Below are 26,878 nucleotides of genomic sequence, written 5' to 3'. Positions count from 1 at the left end.
AAAACCCAGTGGAAGGTGATTGGCGAGGAGTCAGTTTCAACTCAACAGCAGTAAGGTTGTGTTGTTTTTTTAACGTTGCTCTTATGAGTCTCACATGAAAGGTGTAAAATTATCCAGAACTATCAAATACTATCAAAATTGTTGTCATGATTAGTGCACATATATTGGTACAACCTCACACTGATCTAAGAACTTAAAAAAAAAAGAGTAAGGCAAATTAACATCAACCTTATTTGGTCCTGAAACAGAAGTTACTCATGCCCTCTTCAACCTGTCAGCTAAGGATGAAACCTGTCTTCTAGAAGGAGGGGTGACATCTTGTGAGAAGGAAATTTAGCAAAAAAGATGGAATAAAGTCCCACTCGGTAATTAAGAACAACTCTTCAAAGTATGGCTACATTATTTAAAATGTTAAAAAAATTCCCAAAATATCAGATGTATTCATAAGAAAAATGCATTATTCATGCTACCACACTTTTTCTTCCAAAAGTAGGTATAATTAAGAGATGACTTTATAACTTATTATTTCAAATAACCTTCATTCCCTAATATCATTCATAATTAATAGTTTTAAAAGAGGACTATCTAATGAAGTTGGAATGTGAGTTCACCCTTTTCTTGTTTGTTTGATTGGCGAGATTTAATTTTTATGTGTGAATGGCTGGGTCCTACAATGACAGCCTTCTATTAATTCTCTAATTGTACCTTTGTGGGCTACAATGTAGGACTACATAAGCTTTGGCAAGAAAATTTGGCCCAAATTATGCTTCCATTTGATTAGGAATACATAAACATCATTAGCCAAAGTGGTTTTAAAGAGCATCTTTGTCTTACTTTGTTGTTGTTTTGCTGCTGATCTGATACTGCCTCATAGCTGCCTCTCCCGTGAGTTGTCAGAGGCTGTCAACTGAACAGGAGGAGACTATCCAGCTTTCTCCTACAGAGAAGGTGATGGATTCAAAATACCCGCCTTTGGGTTAGCAGAGTAACTCCTTACTCTCCAGACCCCCAGAGCTCTGACCTACTTTAGTGGATGATGTTTGTTCTTAAACTTGAGAATCATCAGAATTACCTGGAGAGATTTTCTAAAAGTATCCTGACTCCATCACAATTTTCAACTCTTAGTAGGCCAAGAACCCAGAAATCTATTTTTTAAAATCTCTCCAGGTAATTTTAATGACCATCCAGGTTTGGAAACTATTGGTTTCTAAACAGATGACAGAAACAAAACACTTAACTCTCCAACTCCTGAAAAGAAAGAGCTTATTTTAACGGGAATAAATTATCTGCTATGTTTTTGTTTCTCACTGTTGTTGTATACTGTAGAGTCGGAACCAACCCATAGCTGACCCTCTGGTGGGTTTTCAGAGGCAGTTAATTGCACGGGAGGAGACTGCCCATCCTTCTCTTGCGGTGCAGCTGATGGCCTTGAACCATGTGCTTTTAGGACTGCAGGACAACTTCTTGCTACTAGGCCACCGGATTGTTTCTCATTATTCAAACGAAAATTCAGTATGGTCAGTCTCTCTATGAATCCTAAAATGACAAAAAGCTAGTTACCTGGAACATCTCATTAATTCCTTCTCCAGTTTGTGCAGAAGTTTCAAAGTACAGGAATCCTTTGCTTTCAGCCCAAAGACGCCCTTCACTTTCGTCTACACAGCGGTGCTTGGTACAATCAATCTGAAACAGAAAGTTGGGGGACAGAGAGAAGACTTTAATGTTGTCCTATCAGAACAGGCCCAATGACGGTTTTAATCTATCCTTTGCTGAGGCAAGGATCAAAAATACTCGTGTTGAACATACACAGATTTTCTGTAGCAAAAGGCCTGGAACCTGCTACGGCACTTTCACCTTTTCCTACAGAAGTGAGCTGCTACTTCTATCTGTGACAGCTGGCCTTATAAGATTTGCCACACTCACATGGCCTGCTTCTCATACCTAACCCCAGTCCACCTAATTATGTCCCCCTTTGATCATGTCAGAGCATGATTCTTAGAGGTTATCTCTCCTGTTCAGTTACCAATATTCTTTCCTTAATATAATACTAGAGAAAAATCCAGGTTTTAGGGTGTTTTTGGTCGTTACTGTCTTAGGGATACATGTTTCAAAAAAACCCCTCTTGATACTTACAATACAGAATGGGGAATTTTCTTCTTCTTTTTAATTTTTTTTCCCCCTCTAAAATACTGAAAATTGATCATGACATTTCCAAACCAGTTACCTTGTTAGCACAAACTACAAATACGACATTTTCCATATTTCCATGAGGTCCAAGTTCCTGCTTCATTTCTGCCAGCCAGGCATCAAGGGCGTCAAAGGAGTCTTTCTGCCCAACATCGTAAACCAGGATCACACCTTGAGTGTCCTTGTAAAACTCATTGCGAACCTTCAGAGAAAAGAACAGATGCACAACATACAGGGACCGGGATTTTTTAAAAATGCACACCATTGTCATTAGTTAACAAAGTATGTTCTTTGTTAACTGTATTCACACTATCTGGCATTGTATCTCTGTATCTACGGTATTTCATTATCAAAGTAAGAGGTTGGCAAGATTTAAATAAATGTATCTGTACATTAGTGTTTATAATAGAAGTATGGCCCACTGCCCTACTCCCCTCATCTCTAGTTTGACTCTTCAGAGGTAAGTAATTTTTGCTTTTTAGCAGACCTTAAAAGAACGCAAATTATATAGAAAGTAAAGCTCTTCTTAGCAGAAACTAGGAAGGTGTTTGTTGCTGTTGTTATGTACTGTTGGAAGGTGAGGAAACAATTAAAAATAATTTAAAGCAAAAATGACACATTCATCAGCAAGGGCTACCGTCACACATATTAGTTCACCAGAGTAACTTCCCTGAGAATGCTAAGCAGAGGTTCCCCGATTCTTGGGTGTGTATGCCAGCTTTGGAATTCTAAACTCAAGAGCCTCAACATGTGTAATGGGAACAAGCACAGGCTCTAGAACAGAGAGATCTGAGTCAACACTTACTTACTAGTTGTGTGATCACGGACAAGTCATTTAACCTCTCTGCATATCAGTTTCCTCATCTGTAAAATGGGGATAACACTACTTACTGTGAGGATTACATGAGATCATGAAGGCAAAGCCCCTAGCTTGGTGCCAAGAAAGCAAAGCACATTTGAGCAGCTTTCCCCTTGTATTCATTCTTGCTGGCCTCCTTTAATGTTTTTATTAGATATGGCTATCACTGCTAGGCCTTATATACATTTCTAGAAAGGTAGCACAAGTACAGGGCACATTAAAGAAGCAGAGTCAATGAGAGGTTGAGTGGGTGAGCAACATCTTTGACAGACTAGGAGTTTTTAGGTCAAAAAGCTAGTGAGAATCTTGGGATGATGCATTATATACTCTTTCCATGAAATTCTAGTTTGTACTAAGACTTACATTTTTACACTGGATGTGGAGTAAGAAAGACAAACATCTCACACACACCAGATACGGAGTATGTATGGATCAGTTTCTAAGCATAGAGAAATGCACCACGTTTCTATTGGTGTTCAGAAACCTAAGAAGCCATCTTCTAAAATTAAAACTAATAAGATTAAGAATTATAAACAATGTACACCAGTTATCTTTTCCTTTCAGTAATTATAAAGTAGTTAACAATGAGGACTCTCAATTATTTCCTGAAATGCTTGCTGCCTTCACTCTCAGGTCCTTAAATTACTTGTCATTCATGATTTGTTCTTTACTACTCTCTACCCAAATTACCCTATCATGGATTAAATTGTTGTCCTCCTAATACATGTGTCAACTTGGCTGGGTCATGAGTCTTGGTGGTTTGGCAGTTCAGTAATGATGTAATTTGACAGATATGTAATGATGTACTCACTCCCATGATGTGATCTGATGGTAGGATCCAATCAGTTGTAAGGGAATTAGGACAGGATGCAACACTTTAACTCAGGTCACAGGCCTGATGCAATGTAAGGGGTCGTTTCCCTGGAGTGCTACCCACATTAATCTTTTATTTTACAAGAGATAAGAGGAAAGAGAAGTAGACAGAGAGGGAGGACCTCAGGATCACCAATAAAGAAGAGCCAGGAGTGGAGTGTGCTCCTGGAGCACAGGGGTCCTGCACTGAGAACCTCCTCTGCCCATGGGAAGTACTAGTAATACGATGACATGTGGAAACCTCCATGGGGCACTAAACCCAAAGATGTTGGCAGACACAAGGACCTTCCCTCAAGGGTGACAGTGAAAGTTGCTCCCGAGAGTGGACACCCTAAATTCAGACTTCTAGCTTCCCAACTTATGAGAGAATAAATTTTTGTTTGTGAAATTTCTGTTACAGCAACAGGAAGTTTCGAAGATATCCCTGAAATCCTCCCATAGGCTCTTCCTTTAAAAAAAAAAAATCCTTCTTCTCCACTTGGCACTTGCACAGTTTCAACCTGGAGAAGCTGCAAAGACGTGCACTTTCATACCTGCTTTCCCATTTAGCTCTATTTCCAATTAAGTCCTTCACCTGAATGTCCTATTGGAATCACAAACTCAATATGTACAAGAGAAAACCTATCAACTTCTTCCCCCTAAACTTTTCCTTCTCTTCAATGTTTCTTGATGAAAGTGGCATACCATTCCCCAAGTCATGTAGGTAGAAAGCCTGGTGTTCACGTTTGTTGCTTTCCTCTCTTTTGCTGAACAGGTTCACACTGCCCTGTGGGGGTCACTTCTGCCACGGTGTTTGCTCCTGCCACTTCCTTTTACTTTTCACTGGCAACATAATCTCCTGATTGCATTACTTCAAGAGTCTTTTATATAATCTCTTTAGCAACATCATACACTGAATACTTAACTTTTTAAAGATCATGTTCTTTTCATTGCTCAAAAATTGTTTCTCCACTACCATTAAAGGACATAAAATGCTTTTATTCTGTTCTCCACTAACCTTCCCTTATCCTATTATCCTCTTATTTAAATTGGATAATCTCTCATTCCTTGTGCTTTCCTAACACAGAAATGGTTTTCAGGGGTACATCTCTGAGGAAGTTTCTTCTAATGTTCACCATCGTCCCCTGCTGTCCCTAAACTTAATAATCATGCTCACTCTCTCAGAATGCCACATTTCACAGTTCTAATTGTGTTTATTTGAAGCTTAACATCAAGAAGACAAACTATTCTCTCTCTCTTGGAATGTTGTATTTCATAGTTCTAACTGTGTTTACCTGAAGCTCAACATCAAGAAGACAAAGATTCTTACCACTGGGCCAACTGGCGGCACCATGATGGATAGACAAGAAAATGAGGTTGTTAATAGTTACAGCTTGCTCGGCTCCACAACCAACACTTGCATTGCAAAAATCTGCTGTCAGGGACCTCTCCAGAGTGCTGAAAAGCAACGATGTCACTCTAGAGACTAAGGACCTAATCCAGGTCATGGTTTTCGCAATTACTTGTTATGCTTCAGAGAGTTGGACAATGACTTAAGGTGAAAGAAGAAGAATCAATGTCTTTGAATTGTGACGCTGGAGAAGAGTCTTAAACATACTATGGACTGTCAAAAGCCAAACAAATCTGTCTTAGAGAGGGTGAAACTAAATTTCTCCTTGGAGTCTAGGATATTGAAGCTCCGTCTTACATACTTTGGGCATGTGGGGATGGTCCTTGGAGAAGGACATCGTGCTTGGAAGGGTGGAGGGATTGTGCAGGAGAGGAAGAGCCCGGATAAGATGGATTGATACAGTTACTGGGGCAATGGAAGTTGGTGTGTCAGAATTAGGAATACAGGCTCAGGCAGGGAAGAGTTCAAAAGTGCTGTACATAGGGTCGCGATGGGTCGCAGGCAACTCAATGGCACATAACAACAAACAACAACAACTGCGCTTCTATCACTTAGTAGAATAACCAGTCATGGATCTTGATGTACCCCTCTTGGTGTTACCCAAAGGGCCTAGCAGATGGAAGAAGTGAAGCATATTTGTTTATTTTAATGGCATGATGTGCTACAGCAGAGGACGTGAACAAAGGGGACAAGAAAGCATTTTCAAATATAAGTCATGCTGTCCAGTGGATGATTTATATGCAAAAGTAGGCTTAAACAAGTTCAATGGACTTCTCTTTCAAGGAGCATGTGTTAAAAATTGGGCTCAGTAACTAATAACCCATGTAAATGTAACTCAGTTATTTTCTTACCCCATGTCAGCTTATTCATCTGAAAAACGAAAGCAGATGTTAGAGTGGCCTGCTGAAGTTCTACTATTACAGTCATCCAAAAATGTTTTCCAGGATTAATTCTGAAAGGCTAACTGTATTCAAAGTTTAATTAAATAGGATGCTAAGAAATCCGAGATTCTTTAATTCTTAAAGCAGCAGAGATAGGAAGCTGTTTAGCTGTGGTTTTGGAGCAAGCTGTTGGTTTAATACCACTCAGAAAATTGTAAAAATCAAGCTCCTAACTCACACCAACTTTCAGAAGAATTTAGGTGTGTGAATCAATGAAGCAAGACCAGGTAGGGGCTGGTGGTAAGATACTGGCCTCACCATTTCCCTTTGACACTTTTCCTTTGATACTTCTATTTTTACGAGTTGTTAATTAAAAATGATTGCAATCTCAGGTTGCAATAATAGGAGTCTAGGGTGTAACAACAGACAGTAACAGCAACACTCAAGTGTTTTCACTAGAGCACATCTAGAGTATTACGTTCAGTTCTCACTTCCCTATCGGACACAATGCTGTTGACTAGAAATGCTGATAGACCCAGAAGTAGCAGGAGTAAGAAATATTTCACTTGGAGAGCAGAGAACTGAAAAATAAGGAAAGGACTCTCTTACAGATGCGCATAATTAATCAATGATGTTTCCAAAACAAGGCTGGAATCAGTGAGGAAAGTCAAAGGAAGGCAGCCTTTGAAAGAGAGAAGCTGCTGGAGTTTTTAACTCTGTAGAGGATTATCTCATGAAGTTGTAAGATCCTATCACAGATAGTCATCAAACTCTTGCAGTCTACCCGACTCTATACTCCCCAATGGAGTATATTTTCCTAGTCTCCTATCAACCTATTTAACTCTTACTTATCCATCGGTTTTTCAGGTTTAAACATTACATCTTTCAATAAAACTTCCTGATCTCTTAGGTAATTTAGGGTTGGGTAGTAAGCATTCTCAAGCATCTCGTCATCTGGTTGACGTCTGTCATCTCTGACATGTATGTTAAATGAAGGCAAGGCACTGTGTATGTCAGACGTGTACAGTCTGAAGAGGAAGCTCGGGTGGTCCAGAGGGCAAGGAGTTGCACTGCCAACCCAAAGGCAGGTGGTCTGAATTCACCAGATGCTCCATGGGAAAAAGCTAGGTAATCTTCTTCTGAGTGATTTACAGCTTCCGAAAATCTGCTGATAGTCCGGTATGAGTTGATTCCAACTTGATGGCAATGAGATACAGATAATCTCAAGGATCTTAGGCTACAGCAAAAAAAAAAAATTTACCAATCATGTCATTAAAAGGGGAGGAAATTCTAAAAGGGGAGGAAAAGGTGGATGGGGACTGAGAAAAAAATGCTTACAGAAATAATGGCTGTGAATTTCTCAAATTTGCCAGGAAACAAAAGCCAACAAATTAAAAAAAACTGAAAAAACCTTAAAACACATATTTAATTTCTTTTTTTTTTTAGATTTTTATTTTATTTTATTATTTTTGTGTGCGTGTACTGTCAAATCAGATCTGACTGGTACAGGAGGAGATTGCCCCTCCTTCCCCAGCAGAGCATCTGGTGGATTTGAACCATGCACCTCTGGGATTGTAGTTGCAGCTTCTTGCCACTAGGCCACCAGAGCTCCCCACATATTTAATTTCTGAGAACTAAAGAGAGGGTTAAAAATCTTAAAAGCAGCTGTGTAGGGATGGGAATGAACCTTATCCATAAGGGGGAAAAAGAATTTAAAATGATAGTAGATTAGTCATCAGAAACCATGAAGGTGAAGAAATAGCCAGTATTTTCAAGTGCTAGATGTGAATCATCAATCTAGAATCACAAACTCTGCAAAGATATTCTTTAGGATAAAAGAGGAAAGCAAGATACCTTAGACAAAGGACAAATGAAAGCAATTTGTGTAAACAGGCAATAATAAAAGAAGGAACCTGGGACACCAGGGATAGAAGAAAATAGTAAATAAAAAAACATAGATACATATTCTGTGGGATAAAGATGTGGAAGTTTGTTTCCATAAAGATTCACAGCCTTGTAAACTGTAAGGTAACAGTTATACTCTGTCCCATAGGGTTACTATGAAAGGGATACACTTTACGGCAACAGGTGTAGTTTAGTTTATTAGTATCACTAATGTTCTCTGGTGATGTGGTCCATAGGGGTTGCACTGCTAACCCGAGTACTGTACCTATCAAGCAGGGGAACAATTGGGTCATCTTCCCTCATGTGACTTACAGCCGCCAAAAGCTAACTGCAGGCTCAGCTGTGAGCTTGTTCCAACTCAACAGCAATGAGTGAGTATTATACGGATTCTAAAACAAAAAAAAAAAGTACAATCTCCCCTTAAAACCCCTTTCCCCTTCAAACATTATAGATTAATATCCCTCATGAGTGTAGACATAACAATCCTTAATAAATATCTACAAGTAGAATTCAGTAATATACCCTTTTCTCACTTAGCAGCGATCTCAATAACCAACATTTTGCATTTACGTTGATAGTGGAAAAAATCTACTTAGCTGACTATATTTCAAATTAATGTTATATACCGGCAGGAATGAATGCCAAGGTGCAAGGTGAGGAGATGCTGGCTGCGACGGTTAAGGTTCTGTGTCAGGTTGGCTGGGCTCTGATTCCAGTGGTCTCGCCGTTATATAATGATCCTTCATTTTGTGATCTCATGGTTACTTTCAATTTTCATATATTGCTGACTATCATATAACAACCTCGTCTTTGGAAACAAACCATATCAATAAATGATGAGAATATTTATTGAGAAATATTATACATTATGTGAAAGTGGAGTCTATATTAGGGATGCAAGTTCACTCAATGTTTGAAAAATCAACGAAACTCACTGAATAGGCTAAAACAAACATGATCTTATCAAATGATGCAGAAAAAGCAGCGGACAAAATTCAATTCTGATCCATGATTTAAAAAACTCTTAAAAACAGGAATGGATCTTCACATGTTAAGAAACATAAACATCTCACAGGCTAACATTATACACAACAGTGGAAGGCTGGAAGCTTTCCCCCTAAGATCAGAAATAAGATAAAAGGATGTTCACTCTCACATAAAGGAAGTCATCAAAGACTCAAATACACTTCTGTCAAGTCGATTCCAATTCACAGGGCCTCTCCATCAGGTTTCTAGGGCTGTAAATCACAGTAGGAAGAAACTGTCCATCTTTCTCGCCCTGAGTTGGTGGATTTAACTGTCATCTACCCCCTACTGGATTATTAGAGTAACTCAGTACAGATTACGTCACCAAACACATACACATATGAGAAGATATGTTACATAAAACTTAGAAACAACAAAGATAAATAATAAATGGTGTAAGGTTTCATGGTAACATAACACTTTTTTTTTTAGGGTGTGGTGTGCAGGTGTGTTGGAAACAGTGAGAATGGCTCAGGAAAGGACAGGGTTCAGAAATATTTCTGTATAGGGTAGCTATGAGTCACAAGTGACTTGATGGTACAAAGCAACAACAACAAAAACAGTGTGTGCCAGGCAGTGTTTTGGACACCAAAAATAAAAAGCTAGGTAAAGAAAAAATAAAACACCCCAAAATCAGAAAGGATATTCACTCTCAAAACTTTATACATTATAGTACTAGAAGTTCTAACTTGGACAATAATAAAAGGTAATAAAATACACACTAGAAAGGAAGACATAAAATGGTTCTAACTACCTAATGGTATACTTAACCAGTACCAACCCACTTGCTTTTGAGTTGATTCTACATCACAGCAAATCCATGTGTCTGGGTCCAGCTGACTTTGTAGGGTTCTCAGTGGTCGTTTCTTTCAGAAGGAGATCATCATGTGATCCTTCTACTAAGGGGTCCACTAACCTTCTGGTTAGTGGCTAAGCCACATAACCATTTATACTACACCTAGATATCTCTGATGATATAACTGGCTAAATATGAAATCCTAAGGAATCTCCAAAAATATTTCGTAGAGCTTAATGACCTAGTACTACACTTAAATGTGTTCATTTGAAACCTGTACATAGAAAAAGAAGCAGCTGTTCAACCAGAATAATGAGTTACTGCATGGTTTAAAACTAGGAGAGGTACTTATCAGGGTTGTATCCTTTCACTATACTGTTCAATATGCAAGCTAAGCAAATAATTTGAAAGGCTAGAGTATATGAAGAAGAATGTGGCATCAGGACTGGAGGAAAAATCCTCAACATCTACGAAGATGACACAACCTTGCTTGCAGAAAGTTGATTTGCTGCTGAAGATCAAAGACTACAGCCTTCAATATGGATTACATCTCGATATTAAGAAGACAAAAGTCCTCATCACTGGATCAATAGGCAACATCATGATAGATATGACAGAGAAAAAACTGAGTTGTCAACTATTTTATTTTACCTGGATCCACAAGCAACATTTATGGTAACAACAACCAAGAAATAAAAAGATGTGTTAAATTGTGAAAATTTTCTGACAAGGGCCTCTCCAAGGTGCTAAAGAGCAGGGATGTTAGTTTAAAGACTGAGGTGCACAGACCCAAGCCATGGTGTTTTCAATTGCTCCTTACACATTTGAAAATTGGACAAAGAATAAGGAGGACTAAAGAAGAGTTGAAGACCTTGAATTGTGGTGCTGGTGAAGAATACCAAATACACCATGGGCTGCCAAAAAAACCAAACAAATCTGTCTTGGAGGTTTGCAAACATGATGCTCCTTAGAAGCAAAGGGGCAAGGATGGGCATACTTGGGACATGTATTCAGAAGTACCAGTCCTTGGGGAAAAAAAATTAACATCATGCTTGGGAAAGTCGAGGATCACAAAAAAAAGACAAAGACCTCCAATGAGATGGACTGACACAATGACTGCATTAATGAGCTTAACGAACAGAAGAGACTGTGAGGATGGCCCTTTGTGGTTCACAGGGTACCATGAGTCAACTGTGCCATGAGTCACAGCTGATTTGACCAGACACACACACACTCTCCAATATAACAGAAATAGCACAAATGACAGCTTTACTAATAGTTGAGCAAGAACCCAGAAGCCCTGATATAGGGCTCTCTTTTGAAGATGGCTCTAAATCATCCACTGAGTAACAGCCCATGCAGTTCACACTACACGCCAGTTTTAAATCTGTCTGGGCAGGAAAGCTTATTATCCTGCTCTGCTATTTTAGGAACTATTAGAATGAGTCATATTTCTACTGGTTCACAGCTCTCTGGTTGCATTCTTGTGGAGTCAGCGTTTGCAGCCAGAGAGACTTGTTTGTATCTCACTTGAGTGGATGGAGTGGTCTTTCTCCAGCTCAGGGTGTGCCTGCTTATCCCTCTTTATCAACACTGCCAAATTGCTAGGGATCTGTATCTTATCACTTCGTTTGATAAAGGCTAACCCACAGTATGGCAACTTGAATGGAGCTGAGGGCTTTCATCTTTTCAATGAGCTTGCCTGAATGTAGTAATAGGTTAAGAACGGATAGGACAGGGTTCAGATCTGTTTTTTGTAAGGGTTGATATGAATTGTACTCTACTCAATGACACCTAGCAACAACAACACAATACTCTTAAAATCAAGTCTATGTTCAAGTAGTGAGCACTGGTGGCTTAGGAGCAAGAAGCTGTGCTGTAATCCTGAAGGCACACAGTTCGAGGGCACCAGTTGCTCCATGGGAGAAGGATGTGCATTATCCTCCCATGCAATTACCCGCCTCTGAAATCCCTCTGGAAGGTCAGCTCAGCTATGGGTCAGTTCTGACTCAATGGTACACAACAATGTGTTCAAGTATGTTATCTTCGTCATTTAGTGCTACTTTAACAGAAACATTATAAATGGGCAGCTTTCACAAACAAAAATTTATTTTCTCACATTTCAGGGGTCTAGAACTCTGATCCAGTAAGGGGTTGGTTCTAGTAGCAGGCTTTTTAGCTGTCAGCTTTGGGGAAAGGTCTTCATTTCTTTGAGCTTCTGATTCTAGGGTGGTCTTTACTTGGCTTTCTTTACTTACTGGTGGGATTGGAAAATGGTGCAACCATTCTGGAAGGCAGTTTGGTGCTTCTTCAAAAAGCTAAACATAGAAATTCCATATGACTCAGTTATTCCACTACTTGGAATATACCCTGAGAATATGAGAACTGAGGCACAAACTGAGATTTGTACACCAATGTTCATAGCAGTGTTACTCACCATCGCAAGAACATGGAAACAGTCCAAATGTCCAACCACAAACAAATGGATTGAGAAATTATGGCACATTCACACAATGAAATACTATGCAGTAAGCAGAAACAATAACTTTGTAAAGTATTACCTGACTTGGGAGGGACTGGAGAGCTTTATGCTGAGTGAACTAACTCAGTCCCACAAGGATAAATATTGTAGAAGACCGCTATTGTAGAATGATTATAAGGATCTAGGAGAGGTGGAGAGACTTGGAAGCAGGAGGATATGGATGTATTGGGGGGGGGAAGGGGATTAATCATGGGGTTGTACAATTTGATGGGTAGGAGAGGGGTGAGGGAAATTGAAAGAATTTGTTCAAATTTGTATTAGAATTTTATAAATAAACTAGTAGGGAAAAAAGACTGACTTAATTTTCTTGCTATTATGAATAACGCTGCAATGAATACTGGTGTACAAATCTGTTTGTGTCTCAGTTCTCATTTTCTTATGGTATATTCCTAGCAGTGGAATATCTGAGCCATATGGAATTTTTATGTTCAGCTTTTTGAGGAAAAGTCTAACTGCCTTCCAAAGTGGTTGTACCATTTTACAGTCCCATCAAAAGTGAATGAGTTTTCCTATCTCTCCACATCTCTTCAACATTTATTACTTGCTGTCCTATTAAACTTTGCCACTGTCACTGGGGTGAGATGGTATCTCATTGTGGTTTTGATTTGCATCTCTCTTACTGCCAGTGATTTTGAGCATTTCTTCATATATCTATTGGCCATCCAACTGTCTTCTTCTATGAAATGTCCTTCCATGTCTTCTGCCCATTTTGTCCATCAACAAACAAATGGATTGAGAAACTGTTGTATACTCACACAATGGAATACTATGAAGCATTCAGGGGCAGTAATTTTGAAAAATACTACATAAAATGGGGAGCTCTGGTCGCCTAGAGATAAGAAGCTGCACTGCAATTCCAAAGGTGTACATTTTGAGGCCACTGATCTGCGAGAGAAGGATGGGCAATCTCCTCCCGTGGGATTACTGCCTCTGAAAACCTGCCAGAGGGTCAGTTATGGGTTGACTCCAACTCTACAATACACAAAAGTAAGACAATAAAAAGAAATAAATAAAAATTGTATGTTACAAAATTATTATAAAATTTAAAAAATATTATACAACATGGGAGAGGTTAGACAGCGTTATGCTGAATGAACTCAAGTCTTTTTTATATTCCTTTTATTTTTAATTTTTTAATTGAGATTTTAACAAGAGTTTACCAAGAACTTGGATTTCTATGAACTCAGTCTCTTAAGGACAAATATTATGTAAGACCATTATTGTAAAAATAGGATAACTAGTCAGATGTGTATAAAAGTCCAACGAGTCCAGAGGGGCTGAGGGTGGGGAGAGGGGAAATTATGGGGCCACAGAGTTTGGTGGGTAGAAAGAAGGGATGAAAGAATTAAGTAAAATCTAGTGGGGACCTGAAAAAAATGCAGTAATCGTGGACATAGATTAATGGTGATTAATTTTATAAAACACAGTATGTGGGAAGGACTGTGTGAAACACAACATGAAGGAATGTGTAAAACATAAGATATATGAATGAAGCATAACATTTAATAATTCTGTATGCAAACCAATATACATTTTTTCAAAAGAAAAAGACTGACTCAAGAATACCCTAATTTAATCTAACCTTATTAAAATAAGAAATTCAACTCCTTTCCAAATGAGGGTATCGCCACAGGCATAAAGGTTGGGATTTGCCAAATATATTTTGGGAGAGAACACACATAATGTAATCTATAACAGAGCTAATGGAAGTAATCTGAAGATACTAGAATCAGCTGGATGTCTATCTACCAGCAATGAACATTAACCATTGCCATCAAAATGATTCCCACTCCTAACAACCCTATAGGACACAGCAGAGATGTCCTGTAGGGTGTGCAAGGCTGTGAATCCATACAGAAGCACAGCACCACATCCTTCTTTCTGGGAGTAGCTCGTGGGTTTGAACCATTGGCTTTTCAGCTGGCAACCAAGCATTTAACCATTATTCCACCAGCATTCCTCACAACTGTATCCACTGGCTTCATTTCAGAGCAGCCCTATAAGACAGAACAGAACCTGACCACAAGACTTCCTAGGTGGTATATCTTTATGGGAGCAAACTGTCACATCTCTACATCTTATAACAGGATGTGAGCACCTTTTAGTTAGCAGCCAAGCACTTAATGGTACTACCTGGACTCCTTCATAAAAATATCTAGAAAAGGATATTGGATATGTTTATACAATAAATGAATGTAACTGACCTCACTAAACTATACATGTAGAAAATGTTGAATTGGCAAGTGTGCTACTTATATTTTAAACAAGGGTAGGGGGGAAGGCAAACTACTTTATAATGAGCTGTATGTGTCTGCTACAGCCCATAAGGCCTGGGGCTCCACCTTATTCATATTTATATCCCCAGGCCCAGGATAGGGCTTGTTTCATGCCTAACTGATGTTTATAATTAAAGAAAGGAAAAACTAAGATACTGAAATGAAAAATTAAAGTACTATTTATAATTGCTAAAAAAATTCTTACAAATTTATCAAAACATATTAAGTCTTTTACATGATAAAACCTACACAACATTGATGAAAGACAGCAAGACAATTTAAAGAAATGGACAAATACACTATGTTCATGGAATATAAGCTTCAACACAGTCAAGTCCTAAAAAACTGGCACACAGGTTTAGTACAAGTCCTAATATAAAAATCCCAGCAAAATTCTTTGTATATATACACAAGATTATGCTAAAACTTATGATGAATAGCAAAGAAGCTAAAACAATTTTGAAAAAAAAAGGAAAAGTAAGAGGAATCAATCCATCTCATTTTAAGACTTGAAGATGTAATAAACTATAATACTTGTGGATAGACATGTGAATAGGACTGAACAGAAAACTCAAGAACAGATTCATGCAAAACTTTTCGCAATATTTGTCCTTCTGTGACTGAGATATTACACTCAGCATAATGTCCTTTAGGGTCACCCATTCTGTTTATTACTTTAGGAGTTCCTTGTTTTTCCGTGCTGTGTAGTATTACATTGTGTGAATATACCAATAGTTTTTCTCTCTATTCATTTGTTGATGGGCACTTGGGTTTTTTTCCATCTTTTTGCTGTTGTGAATAATGCCACTCTTAAAATAAAAAATAAATCATAAGACTTAGAAGTAAAACCATAAATTTTTAGAAAAAACACAAGAGAAAAGTCTAATTTAAAACAGCCAAAGATGAGAAACAACTCAGATGTCCTTGAATGGCTAAATGGCCAAACTGTGGTACTCTTAAATCACAAGATATTAATCAGCAACAAAAAGAAAAAACTATTGACACATGCAACAAGCTGAATAAATCTTCAAAGATTTATGCTGGGGTGTGGGGGCAGACCCAAATACAAAACCCAGCTGGTTCAAAAGGTTATATATACTGTTTAGTTCTATTGATTTCACATTCTTGAAATGATAAAATTATAGAGAATAGTGGTTGCCACAGGTAGGAGTGGGAGAGAAATGGTTATACCTATAAAAGAGAAACATAAAGGATGGTCCTTGTAGAAATGGACAGGCTCTGTATTTTGACCATATATCCTGGTTGTGATATAGTTTTGCTATCGGCAAAAACTGAGTAAAGGGTAAGAGGGTTAACTATTATTTCTGAAAACTGCCTGTGAATCTCTAATTATCTCAAAGAAAAGAATTTTAAAAGGGCTTACTGATGAAAAAACTTTAGAGACATGAGTATACGAAATGTGTTGATTTAAAACAGCAGAATACATGGTTGCATAGTCAGCATGATCTATTTAAATGAACATTTATAATGTCCATTCATGAAGAATATACAAATGAAAATATACTCAACTGCTAGCATTACAATTAAGAGATAATGGATGCTATTTCTTACATTCCAGATTTTCTTTACTACACATACTTTATCTTTGTAATCAGAAGAGGGGGGAAGAACCCCAAAGACATTTCTCACTGGGGGGAAAAAAGAAATGTGTCTGTTAAAGTTTTAGAGTTATAAGTTATATAGTGAAATGGTTAAACTAGGAAGAGTTCAACCTCCTTCTCAAGGTAGGAGATATAAAAGAATATGGCTCACTTGGAGACCACTGTGGTGTGAAGAGTTTATTGTTCAAGCTTGCTTTCCTAGCCGTTGAATTTGACTTTACCCTGTGGATGGGTGGAAATATGTGAATAGTGTGTGTTAGCTTATCCAGTAGGGAACTGGCTAGTCTCATCATTAAATTGAGCAGACTTGGTGGCAGATTCAGGGGTCTCACCATGGAAAAAGAAAAAGGTATGTAGTATGTGCCCTTCAGGACCAGAGGTTCTTGGGCCAGCTAAACTTAAAGCAGCAGCAGTGGCTGAAGCAGAGGACCAGAGACTTTACATGAGCCAAAGCTGACCTCAGGGCTGCTACCCTTCATGCAACCAGAGCTAAGAGTCCTTGTCTAAGTTTGTTAGAAGACTGGGTTTGTGCAGGATGGATGGGGGTGAAGGAGGAGAGTCACAACTGGCAGGACTGAGAGCTCTGTAGCACTGAACTAAAGCTATGAGGCTCAAGGCTGAGGTGCCTGAGAGCACATTTTGGATGCTGTCCTGACTCAGTAACTGCAATCTGCCACTAATATGAACATAAAACCTTTTGACCTTCCCAATATAGTTCTATGTGGTCTGTGAGCTATTGCATTGAATTTGGATCCAATAAAGCAGTAAGACTGGTGTTGCGATGAGTAGAAAGAGGTGGGGGACATGTCTGCCCTCACAGGAATTGGTTTTGTGTTGCTGATATTGTTGATGGGGACAGTTCTCCTTTGTGAAGCTGGTAAAGGACAGATATGATTGTGCTCAATGACTCTTGTTTTATAACTACTTGGGATATTCAGATGAATGAAAACCAAGAGGGTTACTTTATCTTCTGGGGAGACAAGTCACATGGTTGAAGAAAGACTGTGCTGGTATCCTGCCATGAAAGCAGTCACATTACCAAGCTCTTAAGTCCTAGTATGAACACAATGAGCCTGGCACTTCTGGATAAGATATGAAGTAAAAGGCAATAGTTTCTTGAAAGTTAAAATATTAAATGGTGCATTAGCAACAACAATTCCTAGCCCTGTTTAATGGAATAGCATAAAAGGCCTATCCATTAAGTTAAGGCTCAAAATGTAAATTATATACAAGGATAACTTTACCTAGTTTCATACATCATATGCATACTGGTTGTTACCAATAACCCAAGGTCTTTCCCCAAATTCACTGACAATAATGGACACAAGAATCCTTAAAAACTCTTCTTACCTCGTAGAAGAAAGGATGTCCAGCCATATCAAAGATGTTAACTTTGACTTCTCTGTCTCTGACTTGTACCCTGAAATGTTAAAATGAGAAAAAATTCCTAAAAAGGTCATGCTTCTGCATTCACATTAATATCACATAATTTTTAAGGTCAAAAGGGTATGTGTGTGAAATTTTAAAAAGGCTTCCTTTCTTAGTAACTATTCTTAATTCCAGACAGTCTTTCTTTACAGTAAGTATTAGTAACCTGACAGGTGATCCTACTCTTTAAGAACATTGAAACCACTGGGAATAAGTTCCCACATTTTACCTTCACCTCAAAATCCATTTCAATCTACATCTCCTAATCAATAAACAGTATTAAGAATAATCGATCTGGAACAAGTTGGAGCAAATGAAGAAACATAAAAAGTTCTATGTCAGTGAGCAGAAGACACTTTAATTATAATTGATTATGCCTGAGTATTATGTGGTAGAAACAAAAATGTATATTATTAATAATGGTTTTAAATTTATTATAATGTTCATTTGTGTAAAAGCAATAAATTTATTCTTGGAAATTTGAAAATAAAAACAAAAAAGAAAAATGACAACCACTCATATTAGAATTAACTATTGTAAACACTGTATATTATTTGCTTTCAATTTTTTTTTTAAAAGAAAATTCATTTTTGGTTAATGAACATAAATAGTTCATACAATAAAGAAAAACACAAAAATGAAAGTTCTAAATTATCTAAAACTCTATCACTCAGAAATAACTTTCATTAATAAAAGATGAATATCATTGCAGACATTTTATGTACAGGTAAGGAAGCTCTGGACTACTGGGTAGGGAGCTGTGCTGCAGCCCAAAGGCAACTGGTTCAAACTCCCTGTGTGAAGTCAGCATCTGAAAACCCACTGGAGGGTCAATTAGAGGTCAGTTTTAATTTGACTACAATGACTGAGTGAAGCTGATTAAATATTTCTTATAAAAATAGTATTACATTATTTTTAAATAAAGTGTAAACTTTACTTTTTCTTGAATTTAATAAAACAAAATGGCACTGAACTAAACTGAGAGTAATGACTGAAGTTGACTAAAGTCATTATGGTTTTTAAGCCACTTGTTTCAGTTTTGGTAATAATGACAGAACTCCCTGCTGTATTATTCCTTTGTATCAGAGATAAAAGTAAATGTTAGACACTTGGGACAAAGGGATAATACTGAACTAACAATGAGTACTGATGTCTTTTTATTTCTCAGCAACGATGTCAGTCTAGACACTAAGGTACGCCTAATCCAGGCCATGGTCTTCACAATTACTTGTTAAGCTTCAGAGAGCTGGACAATGCCCAAGGACGACAGAAGAATTGATGCCTTCAAATTGTAGTGCTGAAGAAGAGTCCGCCAAGGAGAAAAGAAGAAAAAAAAAAGTCTGTCTTGGAGAGCGTGAAACAAAGTTTCTCCTTGATGGCCAGGATTTTGAAGCTCCATCTCATATACTTTGGGCATGTGGGTAGGAGAGATCAGGTCCTTGGAGAAAGACATCATGCTCAAAAGGGTGGACGGACAGCACAGGAGAGGAAGACTCTGGGTGAGATGGATTGATATAGTGATTAGAGCAATGGGAGTTGGTGTGTCAGAATTAGTGAGACTGGCTCAGGGCAGGTTAGGGTTTAGAGCTGCTCTACATAGGGTCACTATGGGTCACAGGTGACTCGATGGCTCATAACAGTAACAACAATAATTGTCAAGTAAGGTTTTCAAGAAGGGCTCATTATGTTCTAGCCTCTGAATTCCTTCATGTGTCAGAATCTGCCAAAACATTTTTAATATGTGAATGTTATTTTAGGTGCTTGATTTTTCTTCATTTTTCCTTTTACCTGTAGTCTCAGAGAAAATTAATTTTCTATTCAATAACATATACATGTAGTTTTTCCTTTTTTTTTCACATAATGTTCTTTTTATTGACATTTACATTCTGATTGCACCTATGTATTTTAAGTACTTCATTTGGCTGACAGACACCACATTCTTGTTGACATTTTAAGAGACACCAGTGATTTCACAACTACTGGGAGTAGAGCACCCTTACTTGACAGTTAACATCATACATGCTAAGTACTACAAAGTGTTAACAGTTAAAGGAAATAAGCTAAAAGACAATGGGTTCTCCACTATAAAATTACAACCTTGACAAGTTTTTACTAAGAATTATTCTGACTAGTACAGAGGCAGAGATATCTATCATTAAGTGTATGCATTTAATATACGCTAGAAATTGGGGCTACATATCAAAAGGAAAATTATTCAGAATAGCTACATGTCAAGTTTGCATTGTCTGGTGATAAATGCTAATGAAATCCATTTATGTAGTACAATCAAGAAAAGCACACTTCAATATATTAATGACTTTAGTAGATGTTTGGCAGTTGAAGTTTCTTCTTTATGAATTTTTCTTGGAAATTTTCACCGTGACTGTTTTGACCTCTGTATACTCATACATGCCACATTCTCCCAGTTCTTGTCCATTTCCAGACATCTTGAATTCCCCAAATGGACAATGGGCAGACACTGCCAAATAACAAGTCACCCACACTGTCCCAGCCTGCAGGGCAGCAGACACTGTCACAGCTTTATCAGGGTCCTTGGTAAAGATTCCTGCTGCTAAGCCATAGTGTTGTTTGCCCTCTTGATGACTTCATCTAAAGATTTAAACTTCATGATTTGATGGAGTGGTCCAAATATTTCCTCCTTGGCAATGCACATCTCATCGGTCACACTGGAGAAAACTGTGGGCTGGATAAAGTAGCCTTTATTCCCTCAGGGGCCTCCTCCACATTCCAGCTTAGGCCCTTCTTTCTTCCCACTTTCAATGAGATTGATTATTTTATCACGTTGTTCCTTGTCAATCCGAGGACCTTGGCTTACTCCTGGGGTCAGAGGATTGCCAAGAACATACTTCTTAGCCAGCTCAACACTCCTTTGAACAAACTCATCATAAATTGATTCTTCCACAAAAAGCCTGGAGGTAGCTATACAGCATTGACCTTGGTGATGGAAGACTCTTACGTGTGCAAACTCAACTGCACTGTCCAAGTCCATGTCCGCAAACACAATGCAGGGGCTTTTTCTGCCCAGCACCAGGGTCACCCTCTTCAGATTGCTCTTCCCAGCAGCCTCTTGGATCAATTTGCCAACCTCTGTTGATCCTGTGAACACCACTTTGTCGACGTCCATGTGGGAAGAGACGGCTGCTCCTGCGGTGGGTCCATAACCGGGCACAATATTCACCACTCCTGGGGGAAACCCTGCCTCTTTTATTAAAGATGCCACATGAAGAGCAGTGAGAGGAGTTTGCTCTGCTGGTTTGATAACCACAGTATTTTCCACAGCTAAGGGCAGGTCCTATCTTTGAAGCAAGCATAAGCAGTAGGAAATTCCAAGGAAGAATTTGGTCACATACACCAATAGGCTCATGTCTTGTGTAAGTAAAGAAGTCTCCATCAGCAGGTATCGTTTGACCATGGATCTTGTCAGCCCAGCCTGCACAGTAGTGTAAGATTTTGATAGTGGCTGGTAAATCCCTCATATATGCAACAGGAAATAGTTTTCCACCATTCATTGATTCCAGTGTAGCCAACAGTAGAATGTCCCTTTCAAGTAAATCAGCCAACTTCAACAGTAGCCGTCCCCTTTGTGAAGCATCCATAGTTCGTCATTGAGAACCAATCTGAAAAGCTTCTCTTGCAGCCTTTACTGCTTTAGCAACATCTGCCTTGTCTCCTTCTTCCACTTCACAGATTTTCTCCTCAGTTGCTGGGTTGAGGACGGGAAATTTTTTGCCACTCACTGAGTTATGCCATGCATTGTTTATGAAGATCTTGGTGTGCTGAATCTTGATGTTCGTTAGTGGGGCAGGTATTTTCGGCATCTCTGGTAGAACTTCAGGAATACAGGTGACAGGCTCACTGATCTGGTTCAGCTTGCTGCCGTAGTTTTTCCTTTAAAATAATGTATACTCTTTGTGTGTGTGTGAGACTGGCCACGGCCCTGGACTGTAACAGCACTCTTCCACATCCTCCCTGTGTTCCTCTCTTCTGTCCTTCTTCCCCGTCCCTTCTGGCCTCCTGAGCTTTTTTTTGCAAATGCCCTTTTGGCTGATTGTTCTGAGGACGACATTCCTCCCGAATATATTTTTTTCAGTTACACTTTCCTTCCTGCAGAATGCTGGCAGTCATTGCTCCAGGATGTTTCCCTCTCTTTAGCGACTCCGCTGTCCTCGTCTGTAGGGAGCTGCACTGCTAACCCAGAGGCCACACCTCCCTGGTGGTTTGAATCTACCAGAGGCCTTGCAGAAGGAAGATGGGGGATCTCCTACTACATGCTTTAGTCTCAGAAACCTACAGAAGGGTCACCTATGAGTTTGTAGAGCAGAATTCTATCATTTAGCAGTGTTATTTCCTGTTAATTTAATCATATCTTCTCAAGCACAATCTACACTTGAATCACCTTCAAATAAATCCCCACCAATATACTACATAGGGGGCTCTGGTGGCCTAGTAGGAAGGAGCTGCGAATCCAAAGGCAGGAAGTTTGAGTCCACCAGTTGTTCCATGGTGGAAAGACAGGCAATCTCATCCCAAACAATTTATAGCCTCTTGAAAACCCACTAGAGGTTCAGCTTTGAATTGGTTCCAATTTGATGGCATGTAACAACAACAACAACAATAATATATTACACATTGGCCTGCTAACTGAATGGTTGGTGGCACAAGAATACCAGTTGCTCCATGGAGAAAAGAGCTGTTTCCAGCTATAATGATTTATGGCCTCAAAAACCTATGGAGGGTTATAACCAGCTGGAGGCCAGCAAGTTTTTTTTAATACCTCCATGGCTCAACAGGATAGGGCAAGGTCCAGATCTGTGGTTAACAAGGTCTCTGAGTCGTAGTCAACTTTATGACATGTAACTACAATAACATAGATAACTTCCAACCAAGCAATGGCCTTGTCTGTAAGGTGAGCATAACACTAATAGGGTATGAACTCCTTAGAATATTCAGTCATGCGAAATCAAAACAACAGCTTCTGCCCAGAGACAAAGTTCAGAAAGTAGGAAGGGGTAAGAAAGATGGATAAATGTAAACAGTAAACACAAGAAGGAAGTGGTTAGAGGGCTGTTTGTTACACTGTGGAGACTACAATCAAAAAGTATGTAAAGGGAAAACCAGTTTGCTCTGAAAGCTTTCAATCAAATTATGACTAAAAGTTAAATGATGAAAGAAAACGTTCCTCTCCTCAAAAATATCCCCACTGGTACTCAGCTAACAAATTGGGTCTTGGAGGAAGTACAACCAGAGTGCTCCTTAGAGGATAGGATGGTGAATCATCTCATATACTCTGGCCCTGTTGGCAAGGAGGTTCCGGTCCCTGGACAAAGGCAATCATGCTAGAAAAGGCATAGCCAAAGACAGCCAGATGGAGTGATGCCGTGACTACAGCAGGGGCATGAGAATGGTGCAGCACAGAGCAAGGATTTGATCTGTTGTTCACAGAGTCTTTAGGAGCTGAAGTCAACCCAGAAGCACTTAACAACTACTAATTTCAAGGAGCCTCGGTGGTGCGGTAGTTAATCAGTTACAAAGCAAAAGGTTAGTGGTTGAAACGCAATAGCTGCTCCTTGGGATAAAAATGAGATAGTCTGTTTCTGTAAAGATTTTCTGCTGTTGGAAACCCTCTAAAATCTTCATTTCATCATTTCTTCCATTTGCTTCAGATAGTCTACATTTAAGAGCAAGTTTCAGCGGCTCTTCTGAGATCTGTTTTATCTTTTCTTTTTCATAAAACATGCCTATATAAAAACATGTCCTCAAAAGTTCTGAGACTCTCCAAAATCAATCTCCATAATAGTCTATGTGTTTCCTACTGCCCAAGGGGCCCTTTAGAGTAGTGAGAGAAGATCTTCACCCTGAAACCCACAGCGTCCCTTTTCAGCAGGAAGTAGCTAAGAGAATACGCCATCCCCTTTTCCTTATGAATCAGGGTGAAGTCTCTCTCAGGGAGGAGTGATAGGTAATGGCAAAGGACACACCGACAAAGGAGATTAATCAGAACTGACTTTGACAAGCACTGTGGCAACTGGACAATTAAAACAGACACTCGGATGGCGGGGAAGAAGAACAAACTGGGGAGGAAGGTAGAGAGAATGGTGCAGCAAGGAAGGAATGAAAACCCAAAATCCCTGTAAATGTTCATTAAAACTAATAAAATTTAATTAAAAAAAAAAGTTCTGAGACTCATGCTTTGTGTGGCTTTTCAATGTTGTAGCTGTCACGTCTAACACAAGCCCAGGACACAGATGTGTTCAACACAGTAGCTAGAAAAACAATTATACGGTCACCATAGATCCCTTTATACTGTCTTCCCCAATTTATTTTTAAAGATAACCTGGATAAGTGCATAGATGTAAATACAGGTCATTTGAAAAGGGCTCTTCATTTCTATGGATTACAAACCCAGAGAAACAATATACTCACTTTGTGACTCCATAGTCAATTCCAATTGTTGCCAGGTATTTAGAGACAAATCTTTTCTCACAGTATCGCTTTATAATACAGCTCTAAAGAAGGAAAAATACATGCATTTAGTAACTTGGACACTGGACCACATACAAAACAAAATCATTGCTTCATTCACCATCATAAGAAAACATTTTTGAAAGCCAAACTATAAAATAACTTAAGTAAAAAATGTCAAGAAAAAGCTTTTGCTTAGTAACAAATATAGGCTTGTTTCCTTTCCCCTGTACTCTTTCTCACATGAAGATCTATTCCAGTCTTATACTTTCAAGGATATCCTCAAAATACAAATAAATGCCTACCCTAGACCTCCCTCCTAAGATGATTCTGATCTCCAGAATCTACTGGCATAGTCGGTAGGTAGGGAGTGGTACTGCTAACTGAAAGTCGGTTTCTCTCTGGTGGTTTGAATTCATCAGTGGCTCTTGAAAAAAAAAAATGGGCAGTCTTTCCATGTAACTTATAGCCTCTGAAAACCCCAAAGAAGGTCACGTGAGTCAGATCTGACTCAATGGCAATGAGACGGGGGGGGGGGGGAGAGCAAGAGAGAATGAATTTCTATTTAGATGGCTCATCATCACCACAAATCCAATAAAGAGTTAATTGTACACATGGAAATAGCTCAGTCTGCTGACATCCTAACTGAGTTAATAAAATAAAAATATCTGAGTAAAATTTTACTCTAGCCTTATAAACTTTTTAAATATTTTTTACACCAACTGGTACCTATTTTGTTGAGTTTTTCATCTACTACTAGACAAGTCTAGGAAATTCTTTATCCATTATTCTACCTTTCCTTCAACTCCACTCTGTTTCACACTGTAACATTATTTCACTTTCTTAACTCAAAAACGTTCAGTGATTTCTTATTATGAAAAGTAAAAAAAAAAAAAATCCAAATTATTTCGTCCTTTATTCAAAGTCCCCATAATTTGGCCCTAATTTATTTTCTTGGTTTTAACTCTTCTGGATGAACTCTCCATTTCTACAAAACTTAAAGAACACAACTTCTTGATTTTTTGTCATTACTTCAGCCTCTACTTCCAATCAGGTGTCTCTTTTCTTTCCAAACCTATGTAATCCTTTAAGGCCCAGCTAAAATACTGAGCAGGGAGCTCTGGTGACCTAGTGGATAAGATGTGATACTACTAACTCAAAGGCAGATAGTTTGAATCCACTAGCTACTCTGAGAAGAAAGAGAGACAATCTCCATCCATGAGATTTATGGCCTCTAAAAACCTGCTGGAGGGTCAGCTGTGAGTTGGTTCTGACTTGACAGTAAGGTGAGAAAACACTGAGCATCCAAGTCACGAGTGATTATGCCTGCATTTCAACTCCTCTAGCACTTGTGTGTACTGTTAAGAATTTACTATGCAGAACACAGTATGTAACATATAGTTTATACCTGTTATATATGTATGCGCGTGCGCGCACACACACTATTTTTTACCAATCACTTTATTTTTTTCAGCATTACAATACACTACTTGAAGGCAAGATTTACTTCTATCTTCGAGAGTCAGTAGCTCAAAGTCTTTTACATAGTAGCAGCTTGACAATCACTGAATGAAGATAATTAGGCAGTCATTAAATTAAGAGACACTTGCACTGTTTCTGATAGTAAAGATGAAATTTTAAAATGACTTGAATATTAATAACTGTCTTTAGTACTCATAAACTTATAATGTATGTTAAGTGTTAGTAATGGATCTATTCTGCTTAAATTCCCTTCTAATGAGCTGCCACTTAAATGAAATTGACAGGATAGTTAATTTAGAAAGCACTTAATAAATTCATTGAGAACTGAAGGAAGAATTTCTTTGAAGTGACTCCTGCTAAAAAATGATACTTCTAAAAAGCACTTCACAAATGCTCTTATAACATCCTTGAAAAATAGTTTTCCAGACATACACGGGAATGTGAAGGACTTGAAGTCTTTTAACTTGAACATATTCACTAAATCATGTATTTATTTATAGAGGTATACATTTGAATAATAGCATTCATTATCATTTCTGCAATGCAAAGACTTATTTCTGATTGTTTGAATATTACAATCAAAGTTAGATAATATACAGAGAGCAGGTAAAATCAATTGAATAAAAATTAATTAAGGAACTGAGTTTTTAATTTGTGAGAACAAAATAGTTCATTTAAAAAAATTAAAAACAAACAAACAAAAACCCACCAAAATGCCCTCATTGCTGTGAAGTCAGAACAACCCACCAAAATGCCCTCATTGCTATGAAGTGAGAACTGATCCTCCTATGGGTTTTTGGTGGCTGTAAATCCCTCAGTGGAGAACTGTCTGTCTTTCTCCTTTGGAGCTACTAATGGATTTGAACTGTTAGAGAAGCACCACCTTCGGGTCAGCAATGCAACTTCTTATGGACAATGCCACCAGAGCTCCCTAAAGCATAAAATGTTAGTAATGATTCCTAGAATAGTTCAAATGTTAGAAGCATATCGTATTAGCCAACAGAAATCAAACTGGCAGCATACAGACAGCAATGTGAGCTGTCAGATTTTTAAAATATAATAATCTTTTTAATTTATATTTCAAAAAGTGTGTATATAATCACTTATTCAACAATTAGTGAGTTTGTA

The 26,878-nt window shown here is 38.4% G+C and overlaps 1 protein-coding gene and 1 pseudogene across 2 annotated transcripts in view; both read right to left on the bottom strand.

The window, feature by feature from the left end:
- DNAJC27 (DnaJ (Hsp40) homolog, subfamily C, member 27) overlaps positions 1-26,878 on the bottom strand; it is a 63,599-nt gene that overhangs the window by 15,849 nt on the left and 20,872 nt on the right. For both annotated transcript variants that reach the window (XM_006880621.1, XM_006880622.1), the window contains exons 2-5: positions 24,230-24,312; positions 17,708-17,777; positions 2,225-2,389; positions 1,561-1,683 (exon numbers count right to left, since the gene is read on the bottom strand). In XM_006880621.1, the coding sequence (XP_006880683.1) occupies positions 1,561-1,683; positions 2,225-2,389; positions 17,708-17,777; positions 24,230-24,312 (441 nt within the window). The remainder of the gene's footprint in view (positions 1-1,560; positions 1,684-2,224; positions 2,390-17,707; positions 17,778-24,229; positions 24,313-26,878) is intronic.
- LOC102843322 lies at positions 20,137-21,609 on the bottom strand (annotated as a pseudogene).

Source organism: Elephantulus edwardii, unplaced genomic scaffold (genome assembly GCF_000299155.1).
Source record: "Elephantulus edwardii isolate Elephantulus edwardi_28Jun2011 unplaced genomic scaffold, EleEdw1.0 scaffold00009, whole genome shotgun sequence".
NCBI classification, from domain to species: Eukaryota; Metazoa; Chordata; class Mammalia; order Macroscelidea; family Macroscelididae; genus Elephantulus; species Elephantulus edwardii.
Note: the sequence above shows the minus strand (reverse complement) of the source record. Positions and strands in the feature narration are given on the sequence as shown.